Source organism: Budorcas taxicolor, chromosome 10 (assembly GCF_023091745.1).
Source record: "Budorcas taxicolor isolate Tak-1 chromosome 10, Takin1.1, whole genome shotgun sequence".
NCBI lineage: Eukaryota > Metazoa > Chordata > Mammalia > Artiodactyla > Bovidae > Budorcas > Budorcas taxicolor.
Genome location: NC_068919.1, coordinates 79,335,119 through 79,353,693, shown reverse-complemented (window position 1 = coordinate 79,353,693; position 18,575 = coordinate 79,335,119). Strand labels below are relative to the sequence as shown.

At 51.2% G+C, this 18,575-nt stretch overlaps 1 protein-coding gene across 1 annotated transcript in view; it reads right to left on the bottom strand.

The window, feature by feature from the left end:
- Positions 1-18,575, bottom strand: part of GALNT16 (polypeptide N-acetylgalactosaminyltransferase 16) — a 106,996-nt gene that overhangs the window by 13,260 nt on the left and 75,161 nt on the right. Inside the window, exons 3-10 of the mRNA XM_052646356.1 lie at positions 16,518-16,616; positions 15,488-15,555; positions 14,682-14,747; positions 13,220-13,341; positions 10,388-10,475; positions 8,838-8,922; positions 8,442-8,545; positions 515-641 (exon numbers count right to left, since the gene is read on the bottom strand). Coding sequence (XP_052502316.1) covers positions 515-641; positions 8,442-8,545; positions 8,838-8,922; positions 10,388-10,475; positions 13,220-13,341; positions 14,682-14,747; positions 15,488-15,555; positions 16,518-16,616 — 759 coding nt within the window. The remainder of the gene's footprint in view (positions 1-514; positions 642-8,441; positions 8,546-8,837; positions 8,923-10,387; positions 10,476-13,219; positions 13,342-14,681; positions 14,748-15,487; positions 15,556-16,517; positions 16,617-18,575) is intronic.

Genomic DNA, 18,575 nt, shown 5'->3' with positions numbered 1-18,575 from the left:
CTTGAGGAGGCCCCGCTGCCAACAAGCAAGTCTGACAAGATAAAGACTCGTCCTCAGAAGAGGAGAGTGCTCCTGGCACGCTTCCCACCTCCCCTTGCCTCCGCCATCAGGAGAGTGGGTGAGGGGGTGGTCTTCCAGGACCTGCCCACTCCCCTTCCAGATGAAGTGCACGCTGTGGCTGGGAACACAGATGGGCAGACGCTGACCCAGTCAGAGCGAGGAAGCAACATCCATGACCGGGACTTGGGACCCAGTGTGTGGAGGGCAGCTCCCAGCTGGTTGTTTCACCAGCTTTCCAAGACCTTCATGAACAAAGACAGTCAAGACAAGACAGGCCCGGAGGAGACGCCTCCAACTTCACCTTTCCAGCTCTGAAAGTACCAGGATCCCAGAACGGAAGGGACAAATGGGGAGACTAAGACTGGGGCAGTTGCTCAAAGCCGCAGGAGTCACTGACAGGGCTGGGGTCTCGGTGCCTGGCTCCGGGTGTGATGCTCTCTGCACTGTGACCTACCTGATGTAGGTGAGGGCATTGCCCTCGGGGAAGTTGTACGGGTGCCGTTTCCTGAAGACGTGGCCCACCCGGCTGCAGGGCACGATCTCTAAGCTCCCGCCGCACATCCACACCCGGAAGGACAGCTCTGCAGAGACAGCAGCCATCAGGCAGGGCTGGGGCCCCTTGGCAAGTCCCCACAGAGTGAAGGGTGTGTGTGTGTGTAGAGGGTATGTGTGTGGTACGTGTGTGGAGGGTATATGTGTGTGACGGGTCTGTGTGTGTGGAGGGTATGTGTGTGATATGCGTGTGGAGGGTATATGTGTGTGACGGGTCTGTGTGTGTGGAGGGTCTGTGTGTGTGGAGGGTGTGTGTGTGATATGCGTGTGGAGGGTATGTGTGTGTGGAGGGTCTGTGTGTGTGGAGGGTGTTTGTGTGTGGAGGGTCTGTGTGTATGGAGGGTGTGCGTGTATGGAGGGTGTGTGTGTGTGGAGGGTATGTGTGTGTGGGAAGGAGCTGCCTTCCCTTGCCTTTGGGGTCCTCTTGGGGGCACATGCTAGGGTTGGAGCTCCTGGGGTGCACCCACTCCTTGCATGTGTTCCTGATTGCTCCCTCCATAAATGTGCACACACACATCCCACGAACCCCCTCCACACACACATATACCCTCCATATACACAGACCCATCACACACATACCCTCCACACACACATACCACACACATACCCTCCACAAACACACACCCTCCACACACACATACCCTCCACACACACACACCCTCCACACACACATACCCTCCATATACACAGACCCATCACACACATACCCTCCACACACACATACCACACACATACCCTCCACAAACACACACCCTCCACACACACACACCCTCCATATACACAGACCCATCACACACATACCCTCCACACACACATACCACACACATACCCTCCACAAACACACACCGTCCACACACACACACCCTCCATATACACAGACCCATCACACACATACCCTCCACACACACATACCCTCCACAAATACACCCCCTCCACACACACATACCCTCCACACACACACACCATCCACACACACACACCCTCCACACACACACATCCTCCACACACACATACCCTCCATATACACAGACCCATCACACACATACCCTCCACACACACATACCACACACATACCCTCCACAAACACACACCCTCCACACACACACACCCTCCACATACACACACCCTCCATATACACAGACCCATCACACACATACCCTCCACACACACATACCACACACATACCCTCCACAAACACACACCGTCCACACACACACACCCTCCACACACACACACCCTCCACACACACACACCCTCCACACACACACACCCTCCACACACACACACCCTCCACACACACATACCTGTCACATACACATACCCGTCACACACATACTCTCCACACACACACCACACACATACCCTCCACACACACATACCCTCCACACACACACACCCTCCATATACACATACCCTCCACACACACACACCCTCCACACACACATACCCTCCACAAATACACCCCCTCCACACACACACACCATCCACACACACACACCATCCACACACACACACCCTCCACACACACACACCCTCCACACACACATACCCGTCACACACATACCCTCCACACACACACACCACACACATACCCTCCACATATACCATACACATACCCTCCACACATACATACCCTCCACACACACATACCCTCCACACACACATACCCTCCATATACACAGACCCATCACACACACATACCCTCCACAAATACACCCCCTCCACACACACACACCATCCACACACACACACCCTCCACACACACACACCCTCCACACACACATACCCTCCACACACACATACCCTCCATATACACAGACCCATCACACACATACCCTCCACACACATACCCTCCACACACATACCCTCCACACACACATACCACACACACACCCTGCACACACACACACCCTCCACACACACAGCCTCCACACACACATAGCTTCCACACACACACACACCCTCTACACACACACACCCTCCACACACACATACCCTCCACACACACATACCCATCACACACATACCCTCCACACACACACCACACACATACCCTCCACACACATATACCCTCCACATACACAGACCCGTCACACACATACCACACACATACCCTCCACACACACACATATCCTCCATATACACAGACCTGTCACACACATATACCCTCCACACACATACCATACACATACCCTTCACACAAACATACCCTCTATGCACATACATTCCACACACATTGCACACACTCCCTCCACACACACACTCTCCACAGATACTACACACACATACCACACATCCCCTCCACACACATACTCTCCACATATGCATCATACATACACACCACACATACTCTCCATACACACATCCCACATACAGACCGCCTCCACACACACCACACACATTGCCCACATCTAAGCCCTGGCAGAGCAGCAGGGAAAGTTTTGAAGGAACACCAAGATCATGAATAGAAGGAAAACTGAATCAAAGGGCAGCATCAATTATTTCCAGCCTCTGCCTAGAAAGTCCTATCCAGACATGAGCTAACGATGAACACATCTGCTTGTCAGAACTGAGAGGCTAGAAAACCAACACCAAGCAAATGAAAGGCTGCTCCAGTTGGCATTTTTCTGGCTGGCCCAGACTGCCCTCTTGGCCCCCATGGTCTCCATTTACAGCTACCACTGGCCCTACTGGGGACTTCCCAGGTGGTCCTAGTGGTAAAGAACCCGCCTGCCAATGAAGGAGACACAAGAGACACAGGTTTGATCCCTGGGTTGGGAAGGTCCCCTGGAGGAGGGCATGGCAACCCATTCCAGTATTCTTGCCTGGAGAATCCCAGGGACAGAGGAGCCTGGTGGGCTACAGTCCCTAGTGTCATGAAAAGTTAGACATAACTGAAGCGACTTAGCACACCCACGCGCATGCATTGGCCCTACTGAGACACACTTTCTGTTGGTGGTGGTGGTGATGCTGAAGGAGCTCTCACAGATGACGACTGGTCCCTAGTGGAGCTAGGAGATGCTAGCAGTGCTCATCCTGCCTCCCAGAAGGGGATGTCACAAGTTTCTCACTCCGTTCTCCACTCAACAGTCCTTTTGTCAACTTCTGGCAAGGATCCACCTTGGGAGCTGGCTGGACCTCGTATAATCTTCTCTGATTTCTTCCTCTCTTTCATTTTAACCCTACAGTTGGACATCCTGTGACATTAAAACACCTCTCTCTTGTCCCAGAATATCCACAGCATCGTTTTTTTGTTTTTAATTTTTTGAAAAAGGAAAGACCACTTTGCATGACTTGCAGCCTTGGTCCCTCTTCCTACTCCCCAGGTGGCTGTAAGGACAGTCAGGGTCCCTGGTCAGGTCTGGGGCCTCTCACCTGGCACAGCTGCTTGGAGCCCTCCCAGTGACTAGCAGAGCAGGGAGCAGAGGACTCAGGACTACTTCCTGGCCAGCCTGTGTGCACCAGGCAACTTCCCGATGCGGTCCTGGGACCAGGACTGGACATTTGGCACATCTGGACAGCCTTCAGGGTTGGCTATATTAACAGGCTTCTCTAGGTCTACTTGCTAACTGCCAGGCCTCTCTCTCTCTTCTCCTGGTCAGAGCTCTGCAACTGGTTCAGCAACTGAGATTCAGAACTGGGGACAGAAGATCTGCATTCTAGTCTCATTTCTGCCAGGCTAACTTTATTATGCTATTAATAGGGCTTCCTTGATAGCTCAGTCGGTAAAGAATCTGCCTGCAATGCAGGAGACTCCGGTTCAATTCCTGGATCGGGAAGATCCACTGGAGAAGGGATGGGTTACCCACTCCAATATTCTTGGGCTTCCCTTGTGGCTCAGCTGGTAAAGAATCCACCTGCAGTGCGGGAGACCTGGGTTCGATCCTGGGTTGGGAAGATCCCCTGGAGAAGGGAAAGGCTACCCACTCCAGTATTCTGGCCTAGAGAATTCCATGAACTGTATAGTCCATGGGGTTGCAAAGAGTCGGACATGACTGAGCGACTTTCACTTTTATCCCACATACCCCATATTGTCATATTATTATTTACTTATTGTCATTACTAGCAACAATGGCAACAACAAAAGCAGTTAACCATCGTGCATTTACTGAGCACTTTGTGCTGTTTCTGGCTGATGTCTAATTCTCACAGCTACCATATGACATTGGTGTTATGATCCTTGTGTTTTTAATAACAGGGAGGTCTGGCGTGCTGTGATTCATGGGGTTGCAAAGGGTTGGACACGACTGAGCAACTGAACTGAACTGATGAAGCTCAAAGATGTTAAATAACCTCTCCAAGGTCACCCCCACACTCAGCTGCAGAACCCTAATGTAAAGTCCATACTTTGTTCAGCAAGTCCCATTATTTGAACCAGATTCTTTAGTATATTCAGCAGATTTTTACCAAAGACCTATTTACAACCTGTCAGATACTGTTCTAGAAGCGCTCACACTCTAGTGAGAGCAGACAAGAACTCAGTAAAGTAAGAAACAAAAAATGCAGGTAGACAAGAAAATGAGAATACATGGTCTAATTGTGTCCGACTCTTCGCAGCCCCACGGACTATAACCCTCCAGGCTCTTCTGTCCATGGGATTTCCCAGGCAAGAATACTGGAATGGGTTGCCATTTCCTCCTCCAGGGGATCTTCCTGACCCAGGGATCAAACACTGGCTCCTGTGTGTCTCTTGCACTGGCAGATTCTTTACCACTGAGCCCATAATATCTGTCCGATGGTAATAAGCGCAATGAAGAGGACAGAGCAGGCAGGAAAACAGAGGACAATGAGTGGAGTTGGGGGTGGGGCCACAATTTTAGTGAGGCTGATTAGGGAGGTTTTCCGTGAGAGGAGACAGCTGAGTTGAGGCCTGAGGAGGGGAGGAAGAGTCACGCGGCTCTTGGGGATAAGCACTGCAGGCAGAGGGACCAGCAAGGGCACAGGTCTAGAGGTGAGTGAGTGGGGGAGAGGTTGGTGGGGTGTCTTGTGGGGGAAGTGTTAGGGAAGCACACTGATTGAAACCGCCCGGCCAGGCACCAGAGTAACCGTTTGCATGCCTTGTTTTATGACAGGAAATCCTGATAAGGAACACAGAACTAATAAGCCACCACCAACCGGAAGAGTTCAGGAAAGGTCTAAAGGAGACACCGCGTGTCCGTCCACTTCCCAGAATCCCTCTCGCTAGCATCCATCTTGGCTGAGCAATGCGTGCACCACCAGGAAAGACTCTGAATTAGAATGATTGGCCAAAGACCACCCGGAAACTAATCCCATCACCAGAAAACCCGAGACTGCGAGCCACGCAGAGCAGTTCTCCTAGGTTCCCTTACCCTACTGCTCTCTACCCAGGTGCCCTTTCCCAATAAAGTCTCTTTCTTTGTCAGCACATGTCTCCTCGGACAATCATTTCCGAGTGTTAGACAAGAGCCCAGTTTCAGGCCCTGGAAGGGGTCTGCCTTCCTGCAACAAAAGGGTAGATGGTCTGAGGACTTTGGGTTTTGTTCTGAGTGACATGGGAGCCCTTGTGGGGTCTTGAGCAGCAGAGTAACATGATCTGATGCAACTTTAAAAGGATGCCTAATGAGAATCCCAAGGTTTTCACATTTGCCACCCCTGCTCAGGGCGGCCTCTGAGCGCCTGCCTGCATTTGGCTCTCTCAGGGGAAACAGGAAGGAGTCTCCGTTTAGGCACCTCCCATCCTTCCACAAAGGAACAGAACAAAAGGCCCAAACCCACCAGCGGTGGAGTCTCCTGGCTCAAAACTGGTCCCAGCAGTTGAATGTCTGAGCTACAGGGCTAGCCTGGGAATTTCTTTGAATTTCTTCGAAGCAACAAAAGCTTCCCTAGAACCACTGTGTGGTTCACCTTTCAAGTTCCCCCAACCACTGAGCCCTGGCCTCAGGCAGAGTTTAAAGTTAGCTATTTGATCGTTGACTTGTTTCTCTATCAGGCCCCAGCCTTTAAAAAAATAAAGAAGGAAGGGAAAAAGAAAAAGGCCTCTGGACACAGCAGAGATCCTTAGTTTTGCAGCTCTCTGAGACAGGAAACTGGCTTTGCCAAAGCTCCCTTCTGGCTGAGACGGAGGACACAAAAGAGGTCACTTTGGCCCAAAATACATGAAAGGAGGTCAGAATGGAAGGGTCACTGCACCCCAGTTCCCAGCATTGACTCCTCCGAATGCCTGCCTAGAAACCATTTCCAAGAGTAAGTTACAAAGGGGAGAAAATTCCATGCCTGTTTCCACTCCAGCTGGTTCTGAGTCAAAGCCCCAATGCCCGTCTGCCCCACTGTCCCAGTCCGAGAGGGAAGAAAGACCTGGTCCTCCCAGCCCAGAAGCACAAACCATGACTTGGATCACACCTCACCACACTGAAGTGATCCCTCCAGTAAAGATGCCTATCCTACACCTGTCAGATGTGGAGTTTCCTGACTGAGATCTGGAAGGTGGCGTCCACCTGTTTCCCCACCTGTTAGATGGGTGAGATACTGACCTGTTTACTTCTTAAGAAACCGGGTCAGGATGAAAAGGGAAGCAGTGGGAAAGGCTCTGCAAAGGACTGAGTGGGTGCAGGAACAGCAAGGACGGGCCTTTGTATTTTATGGGCTTCTTGGTATCTCTCCCCCAGCTCCTGGAGAACCTCTGGGATTGTTTGTTCTCTGCCCTATTCCACCCTGCTCTTCATCTGGGAGGCTACTGTGTGGGCCACTCCCCTTGGCTTCCTTCCTGAGTTAGGATAGACTCAGCCTGCAGTCAGGGGAGAGTGAGGGTGGATGTTCATCCCCTGACAACTTCCACCTGGTGCGTGGGCTGACTGCAGGCACCTCAAGACCATAGCTTGTACTGGGGAGTGCTCTGTCCCCATCTTTCAGACTTAGGGGTGGCTGCACCTCCCAGAAGTCACGCGCCAAGCCCTACCCTGTCCTTTGTGGTTCCCTATAACTTGTCCACATCATGCAAACAGCCCCTTTCATAAACTCCTACATCAAGCGTTCCATCTGTATCCAGCCTTTGTCCCATGAACCTCACCAGCAACCCTTGAGGTTCATTGGCTCTTCTCTTTCCTTGTGGGGCTAAAGGGTTCCTATGGTATCGTGTATGTGTGTGTGTGTGTGTGTGCACGCACGCACTCAGTCATGTCCAACTCTTTGCGACTCCATGAACTGTAACCCACCAGGCTCTTCTGTCCACGGGATTCTCCAGGCAAGAATGGAGTGGGTTGCCATTTCCTGCTCCAGGGGCTCTTTGCAACACAGGGATCGAACGTTAGCTTCTTAGCATCTCCTGCATTGCAGGCGGATTCTTCACCACTGAGCCACCTGGGAAGCCCTGTGGCTTCATAAGTAATAATAATAGCCACCAGTATCTTCATCCATCCTCTTTCTTAGTGCTCATGACAGCCTCTTGGGGAAACTGAGGCTCGGAGAGGCTTTCACTTACCAAGAGCCAAACAGCTTGTAGGTGGTAGGGCCAGGGTTTGCACCCAGTAATAGTGCCTGACTCTGTTACGTATGCTGAACCATCACCGTCTACTGCACACCACCTCTCCTTCAGCGTTTCTGATAGGGAAGCAGCCACGTGGTTCCTCCACACAGGTCTAGCCCAGTGGCCACAGGCTCTCCCTGACCACCCCATCTCTGTTCACTAGATACGTGGCTCTGGACAAATTACTTAACCTCTCTGTGCCTCAGTTTACCAGTAGAATGGTACTTCAGAGAATCGTTGTGAGAGTTTAAGTAGTCACTGTGTATAAAGTCCCTAGGGCCTTACACATGAAAACACTCAACCTGGATTTGCCTACTATTGTTATTGTGGTTATTCCCCAACTTACCGAAATTTTCTCCCCCCCAGATGTCCATCTGAGCATCATACTTTCCCAAGTGGTTAAACCAGGACTTGTCAATCACGAAGATTCCTCCAGCTATGACAGGCGTCCTGGGAGCAAGGAGAGGAAAGAGGTAATACATTAGCTAGAGAATCTGAGCCCCTCTAGATGGCCCCAGGGCTCAGGCCATCTACCCTACAATCACCCACTTGCAGAGTCCCTGGGGCTGGATGTCTGGCCTGTCCTTTGGTCTATGATCTCTCTCCCCAGGGCTCAGAACAGAGTCAGCCCTTAGATTGCGCACCTCTAGGAGCGCTGGTGACTGAACCGACCCCCGGAAGCCTCCAAAGCCTCTGACTCAGGGAAGGGATGGGTCTCCCCAGAACCCACAGCAGGTCTGACCTTATGGGCTTGGTGGGGTCTGTCCGGGCAATCTTCTGCTCCAGGGGGATCTGTTCCCACTTGAAATGCAGGCTCCAGTCGAATCCTAAGGGTCAGAGTCGGGTGAGGATGGGGCCTAGGGCTCCTGTCCCCTCATTCTGCCCCCTGAGAGTCTTTTGATCAGAACCCTACTTGCAGAGGGCCCTGGGCGATTGGTGTTGTCATTCCTTCATTCAGAATGAGACAGATCCCTGTCCTCATGGAGTTTCAATCTAATGGGTAAGACAAAGACTTACAAAGATAAATCAATAAATGGATAATCTGTCAGTTGGCGTGGGAGTGCTAAAAAAAAAAAACAAAAGAAAGAAAGGAAAGACAGGAGACACGTGCATGCTGCTCTAATAAGGGCGCCCAGGAAAGACTCTCTGATGAGGTGACATTTGAGTAGAAACCTGAATGAAGGACTGATCCATGCAGACTGATGGGAAAAGGGAATTCTAGGAGGGAGAACAGCAAGTGCCAAGGTCCTGAGGTGATTTCCCAAAGGAGAAATGCCTGGCTCCCTCCCATTCATCCTCAACATCTAACTAATGACTGTGTCCATTTGAAATCTGAGCCCCAGAGAGGAACTCAACTCTGCTCATTAGCTCCTGGCCACAGATTCTCTGGAGCTGCTTGCCCAGTAGAACTTGCTGCATTGATGGATGTGTCCTACATCTGCCCTGTCCAACATGGTGGACCCAAGTCACATGTGGTTATTGAGCACTTAATGTGCTGCTGGAGCAACTTAGGAACTGAGTTTTGAATTTTACTTAATTTTAATTAACTTGAATGTACATAGCCCAAAGTGGCTACTGTCTACTGTATTGTATAGCATGGCTCTAAAGCCTAGATCAGAGCTGTCCAAAAGAAATACTTTGCAAGCTGGAGATACAAGCCACATATACAATTTAAATTTTTCTAGCAGCCATATCTAAAAGTAAGGACATATGAAATTAATTTGAATAATGTATTTTTAATGCAAGATCATCCAAAATACTATCATTTCAAACTGATGATCATATTCATAATGAATACAAGAAATTACTAATGAGATTTTTTACATTCTTTCAAACTAAGTCTTCAAAACCTGGTGTGTATTTTATCTTACCACGTATCTCAATGCAGACTGAAAATGGAGTCACATTTCAAGAGCTCAATAGCTAACTGTGGTTAATAGCTACTGTATTCAGCCAGGTCTACACCATTTTGGGGTGTACAAGTCAGGAATCCATGCAAAGTTGAGGATTCCCCCTTCCCCACTCCCAAGATAACTGTCATATCATGTTCTTCTGCCCAGGACTCGTGCCCATCCTCTCTGGGCCAGCTGTATTCGAGAAGGATGTGTCAAAGTTTGGGGGCAGGGAAAGAGTGGAGACTAGCTTGACTCTGCCCGCATCATGCCAGGAGCCTCCAGCTGCCAGCTCTGGTCCTGCATCCCCAACTCCACAGCTCTATACAATCTCCTTTCATTTTCTGGAGGTAAGGGCAGGGAGATGCTGTCTCATTGTCTGGAGATGCTCTGGACCTACCTCCGCGAAGGTCAGCAGATGCAGCAAGGTAAGCGAAATTATCTAGACTGATGACATCAATGATGGGGCTCACCACGCGGGTGTGGTCCTAGGGGAGGACACATGAGGTGGTGTGAGGTCAGGGACTCTGTGAAAAAAGCCCCAACTGCCTGTTTGGTGAAGTTCTCTCAAGGCATGAGGTACTCAGCACCTCCTGAAGGACATGTCAGGCTCCCAGGAGCTGTCCTGCATCACCACACCAGGCTCACAGAAGGTCCCACTTGGGTCTCACGGGCACAATGCTCTCCCAGCGTCTTCCTCTAACACCATGTTGGGCCCTGCTGGGATCTCACCTCCTCAGTGAAGCCCTCCCTGATTGCTGCAGGCAGAGGATTTCTTCCTCTTTTTAAGCTACTCTCGCAATTATAGTCCAGACATTTCCTGGGACAACGAATCAGATGTTGTCTGAGGTGGCTTTTCTGTTGCTGGTTTGAACTGTTGTTTTACTAATTGTCATCCACCTTTGCACATGTTGGGGTTGAGTCTTCCCAACTGGACCACCAGCAGCCTGAGGGTACTGACCATATTGTAGTCCCTGGAGAACCTGGGTGGCACTCCTCTCATGCCACCTCCACTTCAAGGTCAGACTCACACTCCCTCCATCACCTCCTAGACACAAATCCACTTCCAAAATATTGGTGGGTAATGCCAGTTTTACTAAAGGGTTTTTTTCCTGAGGCGGGGGATGTGGAGAGAGTGGTGGTGGTGGATTTTTATCATATACCACCTGCAAAACTTAATCGCCCTTCATCAGCAGGATGTCTGCTCTCTTCGCTTCTCCCTCCATGGAGGGACAAAGAACAGAGCCTCTTCTTTCTTCTCTGTCTGCACTAACCCTCAAAATGCTCTTGTCTGCAACTTTGAATCTAGCTCTGTCCCTCAGTTCACACCCCGTCTTAGGATGACAAAAATGTGGGACGTGGCAGATCAGAGGAGACCATCCATGGTCTCACAGTGTTCCGTGGGGGCCTAACTTTATCCTTTTATAGACTTGTTTTCGTATTGAGATATAATTCACACCATATAATAATTTTATTAGATATAATTGATATATTATAAAATTCACCATTTGAAAGTGTACAGTTCTGTGGTTTGTAGTGTATTCACAGGGTCATGTCACCATCCGTTCAGTTCAGTTCAGTCACTCAGTTGTGTCTGACTCTTTGTGACCTCATGAATTGCAGCATGCCAGGCCTCCCTGTCCATCACCAGCTCCCAGAGTTCACTCAAACTCAGGTCCATCGAGTCGGTGATGCCATCCAGCCATCTCATCCTCTGTCATCCCCTTCTCCTCCTGCCCCCAATCCCTCCCAGCATCAGAGTCTTTTCCAATGAGTCAGCTCTTTGCATGAGGTGGCCAAAGTATTGGAGTTTCAGCTTTAGCATCATTACTTCCAAAGAACACCCAGGACTGATCTTTAGAATGGACTGGTTGGATCTCCTTGCAGTCCAAGGGACTCTCAAGAGTCTTCTCCAACACCACAGTTCAAAAGCATCAATTCTTTGGCACTCAGCTTTCTTCACAGTCCAACTCTCACATCCATACATGACCACTGGAAAAACCATAGCCTTGACTAGACAGACTTTTGTTGGCAAAGTAATGTCTCTGCTTTTGAATATGCTATCTAGGTTGGTCATAACTTTCCTTCACCATCACCACTATCTAAATCCAGAATACTTTAATCACCCCAGTAAGAAACCCTGTACCCACTAGCAGTTACTCCCCCATTCCCCTCCCTCCAGCTCCTGACAACCACGAATCCACTTGGTATTTCCTCAGACTTGTTTACTCTGGACATCTCATACAAATAGAATCATATAGTTTATAGCCTTTTGTGACTGGCTTCTTTCACTGAGCATAGTTTTCAAAGTTCATCCATACTATAACATGTATCAGTACTTTATTCCTTTCTTATGGCTGAATAGTATTCCACTGTATGGCTATATCACATTCTGTTTAGCCATTCATGAGTCGATAGACATTAGTTTGTTTCATGTTTTGCCTATTTAGAATAACACTGTTCTGAACACTTGGATTCAAGTTTGTGTATGGGGCATGTTTTCATTTCTCTTGAGTACATATCTAAGAGGGGAATTGTGGGGTCATATGGTAACTCTGTTTAAACTTTTGAGGAACTGTCAGTCTGTTTTTCAAAGTGGCTGCCATTTGACATTCCCACCAGCAATGCACAAAGGCTCCTATTTATCCAAATCCTCACCAGCAGTTGTACTATCCATCCTTTGATGAGCCCTCCTAGGAGGTATCAAGTAGTATCTCATGGTGGTTTTAACTCGCATTTCCCTAATGACTTAACATTGAGCATCTCTTCATGTGCTTGTTGACCCTCTGTCTATCTTCCTTGAAGAAACATCCATTCAAATCCTTTGCCCGTTTTTAATTTGGGTTCTCTGTCTTTGATGGTTGAGCTGTAATCACTTCATCCTTGGTTCCATGTGTCTAAATCCTCCCCATTCCAAAGAGCAGTGGGCGCATGGGAAGGCCCTCTGCTTGAGAACAGTGTCCTCTCCTCCCCCCTTCGCAGGCTTCCCAGTCTGACCCCCCACCCTCCGCTCCTCATCACTCACCCAGGAGGAAAACAACACCACCCATCTGCAGAAGGAGCTCCATGGCTCACCCACAAATGAAGTCACTCAGGAGGGAGCAGATCACTTAGTTTCTAACTCTGCCTGTCCGGCTCTCAGAGACAGTTCATACCCTCCCCACCCACAGTGCCAAGAACATGGCAGGCGTGTCCTGAGGGACAGAGCTCCCCCAGGGACAAAGAGACTTACCTCCTTCACTCGCTGCAGCATGGGCTGCAGCCACTCTGTGTTCACTTCGCAGTGGCTGTCCAGAAAAGTGAGGACGGCAGCTGCCGCCACGTCTGCCCCACGAACTCGGGAGCGGATCAGCCCTGAAGTGGGAGGGACACGGTGGTGCTGGGTGGGACTCAGCCAGTTTGCTCAGCCGTCCCCTCAAAGGCTCAGGGCTCTCTGCCCCTTAGGGCTCAGGTTTCCTCTGAGTTACTGTGACTTAACTTCTCTTCGTATTTGCTGATTTCTTCCCTCTTTCTTCCTTTCTCTTATCCACCCATCCATCAACCTCTGAATGCCACCCCCTGCCCCTATGTAGAGGCCAGACACTGGGCTCTGGGGACACACTGATGAACAGTTAAGAGTTTAGTGAACAAAAGTGGCAATAAAGTGTGGTTTGGTACCTAAGGGGAACTAGACACCAAAACCCTTTCCCCTTCAACATGGAGGAACCTCAGTATGCTCCCCTCTGGCTGCACTATGCTGTATGACTTGCAGAGAGTCTTCCAGACCGAGACAGGCTGGAGTCAGGATCAAATCTAAATGCCTTTCTCTGGCTTCGAGGCCCTCCATCATCTGTCCTCACCCCACTTATTCCCTGTGCTGACCAGGTCTGATTCTCCCAGGATGGGAGACTAAGAAAAGGAAGGTTAAAAGGCTGGGCTGTGAGTATGGGCCCCCTGGCTGGGGGTGGAATCCTGGCTCCTTGGTTCATCACTCCAGGCAAATTACTGAACCTTCTTACACCCTAGTTCCTTTATCTATAAAACAGGATGAAGGGCTGTTATGAGGACTGAGTGTGAGAATGTGAGCAGAGATGAGAAGGTAGGAAAGGCAGGAAGAGGCTGGTAGTACTGCATGTACCCAGGCCTGACTGATGCCTTTGCTCAGAGTCTCTGGGCCTAGAATGCTCTCTCTTGCTCCCCGTTCATCTGTCTCTCAACTCTCTCACCCAGTCCAGGCGCCCTCCCAGATCACTGCCTTCTCCTTTAGCTCCCCACCCCCACATAATTACACCAGCCTTGGAATCCATCATAAGCTCTCTGAGGGCAGGGACCACATGTCAACTTCTTTTGTGTTCCCTAGAGAGTCATATATAATCCTATGCCATAGTTGATGCTCCAAGTACATCTGCTCTATATTGCCCTGTACTTTTCTCAAAGCATTTAATCCTTACAATAACTGTGCAGGGCAGAAAGAGTATATTATTAGTCCCATTTCTCAGAAGAGATAACTAAGGCAGCCAGAAGTAGAGCTACTTGCCTACAGTCATGCTGGGATAAGGGCTGCTCCAAGACAGCAGGAGGGTCTTTCCCCAGACCTTGGTCTTGCCACTAGGAATGCAGCGAGACTACATTTGGTTGGTATAACATGGCATCAAAAGGGAGCAGAAGTCTAGACCAAAATGGGTCTACAGTACACACAGGATTCAAGGACATACCTTCCCTCCGGTCATTGCGTAGGCACTTGACCTTGGGGATCCTGGTTAGCAGCAGACAGTCTTCGGCTGAGGGTGGACAGAAGGAAGCAAGATTGTTTAGATATGGACATCAGACCACATCTAGTTTGACCAGGCCCAGGGAAAGGGCTGGGAAGGCGAGGTGTGGTCCTCTCCACTGAGGGACAGGTCATCTCCCCCTCCCCTGCTCCCAGGACAGACGGAGGAATGCCTGTACTTGTGGCATAACCCCCAGGGGGTGCCACAGAGTACCAACAACCTCTCCAGTCCAACACCCTCTGAGCTAGATTGTGTGTTAAGTTGCTTCACTCGTGTCGGACTCTTTGCAACTCTGTGAACCGAGTTCCACCAGGCTCCTCTGTCCGTGGGATTCTCCAGGCAAGAATACTGGAATGGTTCGCCATGCTCTCCTCCAGGGGATCTTCCCAACCCAGGGATCAAACCCACTTCTCTTGCGTCTCCTGCATTGGAAGGTGGGTTCTTCACCACCAACACCATCTGGGAAGCCCATTTTGTGGGGACAATATTCTGCACACGGCAGCTGGATAATGAAGGATGCTGCGGATGTTTTATTTTTTAAAATGTCATCTCACTGGTGTCCCATCAAAGCAACACCACTCCTTTGGCGCCAAGGAGCAGAGCCAGGAAAGGCACTTAGTAAAGACTGAAGATCCCGGTAACGGGCAGACATCAGCCTGTGGTGGCCAGGACTATTTCAAGAGTGCCTCCCTCAGCATTCTGGAGAGACGGGGTGTGAAATGGTGCAAAAAAAGAAGATGGATACTTACGATCTGAACTGAAGTCATCCACTAGAATGATCTCCTGGATCAGGCTGGGAGGAGTTCGGTTCAGGACGCTGAAGTGGTGACCAAGACAGATGAGCCCAGGTTTAGGGGCCACCTTCTACTTCCTTCTTCTTACCATCAACTCCCTTACCCCCCACCTCAGGGGCCAGCACACTGGCCATGGGCAGCTGCTAGCAAACCCTTCTTGCCCTGGTCAGTGACTGAGGGGCAGGATGTTCCTCAGGCTCCTCCAAGCACCTGCTGACCCTGCTGCCTGGACCCTCGGGGACTTGAGATTCACCCCAGGTGGTGGGTGGGGACTGTCCTAGTTTAGTTGAGGCAGGATCCATAGCTGCTCTAGCTGCCTGGGCTTAACAATGGCAACAAGGCCAGAGAGCAACCCCTGCTGGCCTGGATGTTGCCTGCTTGGAAAGCTGGCGAGGCTCCTTCTGACCTGATGGGTCAGGATGGGTGTTCTCAGAAAGCACCCCCATCCCAGCTTTTCCCTCCCGACATCCCTCCTCTTCCTTCACTCCCCATGAAGAAAGCCCAAGCTTCTTTAATCCTTGGATTATCACTGGGTACTCCATTCTGAATCCTGTTCTTATCTATGTTCATTAAAGAAACAAGGTGATTAGAAGTCAAACTTGACCACAGGGCCAACCTTAGGAGGACAGAAGGGGTATCTCTCTCTGAATCGCTCTCAGGTGCCCACTGGGCCGGCACCCATCCACCTGAGGCCTCACTTCCGTCCTTGCCTCCATCGGCTCCTGGCCCCCGTGTTTCTGCCCATGTCCTGGGGACCTGCCCTTGTGGTCATGCATCTCACTAACACCTGGACTTCTTGGGTCCTGACCCTGATTCACTAACCCCAGCTTCTCAGAAGGGCAGAAACCCCCTCCCAAGTGCCCACCGGTCTTCATGCTGTCTGGCCACAATGCCCAGTCTCAGTGTTCTCCCTTGCCAGGGCCCAGCAGATCCCCGAGGCCTGCGGGAGCAGCACCACTGAGATGAGGGATGAGGCAGGGCTTACCTCTTTACTGTGCGCAGGAGCGTAGAGCGGGCTTCGTTGTGGAAGGTGATGATGACGCTGGTGGCCGGCAGGTCCGAGGAGTAGGACATGGACGGACAACTGAGAAGAGAGCACAGAGGGCAGCTGTGGGACATCCTGGGGGCATCCAGGCTTGAGGCTTCTTTCTGTCCAGTCTGCTGCCGCTGAGGCTGGGCGCAGGCCCTGCTCCCCCAAACCCATGCCCACCCCACTCAGGCTGCCTAGCCTGGAGTCCCCGGAGGAACAGCACAGGCTGGGGGAACTTCCCAGGCCCAGGGGCTCTTCACCCCAGTCCTAGGATCACTCAGAGCCCCATGGTCACTGAAGTGCTAAGGGAGGCTCTGACGTCTGTAGGCACACAGACAGAACCAACCTGGACCAACCGACAGGACTCCCTGCCCAAGGCAGCAGCCAAGACAGAAAAAATGGCAGAGGGGAGAAGAGGGGAAAGGGCCTTTCTCTGTAGCTTCTTCCTTCTCGTCGCCCATCTCCTGACATCTGGTGGGATGTAGGGAGGAATTGCCCCCATCCTGCCCGCCCGTGAATCTCTCCCTCTCACTGCCAACGTGAACAGCCAGGCTGGCGACAGTAGGTAGGGTGCCCTTGCTCTTCCCATGGGCCCTGGGGCACCTAGGGGGTAAACTGTAGTCTCTGAGGAGACACCAAAGGCAGTTCCCCCCAGCCCACTCCCTCCCCTAGCAGCTCTGTGCTCCCACCTTCTCCAGACACCACATTTTGCGCCCCCTGGCTCCCCTGTCTTCTGGAAAGGGAATTAAAACGATCCATCCTCGCCAGCCTTCAACGCAGTCATTTCTGAGAATGCTTCTGTGAATGCATTTACTCATGCTCCTGGGGCCGGCGGGAAGGCAGCCGCAGAGCTGGTTTTCATAGCAATCTTCTTTATTACAATTGCTCCCTGACTATTCCAGCCACGACTATTTTTTCATTACGGCATTCATTCCACTGACAGCGGCTTACGGCCAAATTCCCAGGCCCATTTCCTGTCCAGCAGAGCAGACAGGGTCAGACAGGCAGGAGTTCCACTAGCCTGGGACCCCCACAGGAGAAGTCGTGACAGGCCTTAAAATAATTCTCCTCGAGAGGGGATGTGGGGGAGGAGGAGGGGTGGAGAAGTTCACCTCTGCCCAGGAAGCCAGGCGTTCCAAGCGCCTCTCCTCCCAGAGGCTTGTGGATTTGGGGGCTGGAAGGGGCTTGGTCTGCTGAGATGGGGAGCCCTGGAAGAAGGGGTCAGCCCCTTGCACTGACCTCTAGGGCCCCAGTTCTGTATCTCTGAATCCTAAGTGCCCAGGAAGGGAATGTGGACAATGATGTCCATTCTCCACCTGAAGGTGGCCAACCTGCCCACACCCCATCTGGACAGTGGACTTGACCTTCTCCCACCCGCCCCCTTCAGCCCTCTCCATCCTGCATTTCTCTGGGATTTGTATCTGTAATGATAGGAATTTATGGCTCCTAGGGACCAGGAGCCTCTGAAAAGCTTTGTCTCACATCTGTGCTTTGAGTTTGGGGCTGGTGGGGTCTTCTCTGTGATACTGGTAGGTCTGTCTCACACAGTTTAGGTGTCGTTGGAAGACCTCACTCATGGGGGCTCCCTGGATTCAGGGCTGCATCAGGACCTGGCCTGACAGTCTGGGGTCCAACAGGAGCTGCGGCCTGGAAGGGGAAGAGCGTGGCTCACCCCACACCCCAGGCTCCGCCAGGGGAGGCCCTGCCCACCACCGCCAACACCTTCTTTGTTGACCCTACAGATATGCGTGTGCAAACACACACACACACACACGCATGCACCCCCTGATCCATCTCAGGCTTCTGAGAAGGCTGGGCAGAAGCACTGGAGCAAGAGGAAAGGCCTTCCTCACCAACCATCATAGGCCTGGATTTGAGGAGTCTCGTTTTAAAATGTGTGTAGCCCCAAGAGGAATTCTGCCTTCAAGTTTCCTGGTGAACACCCGAGAAAGTTCAGAGTGGGGGAGGGTGGAGGGAAGGACAGAGGGGATCCAGGCCAACCCCTCAGTGCCC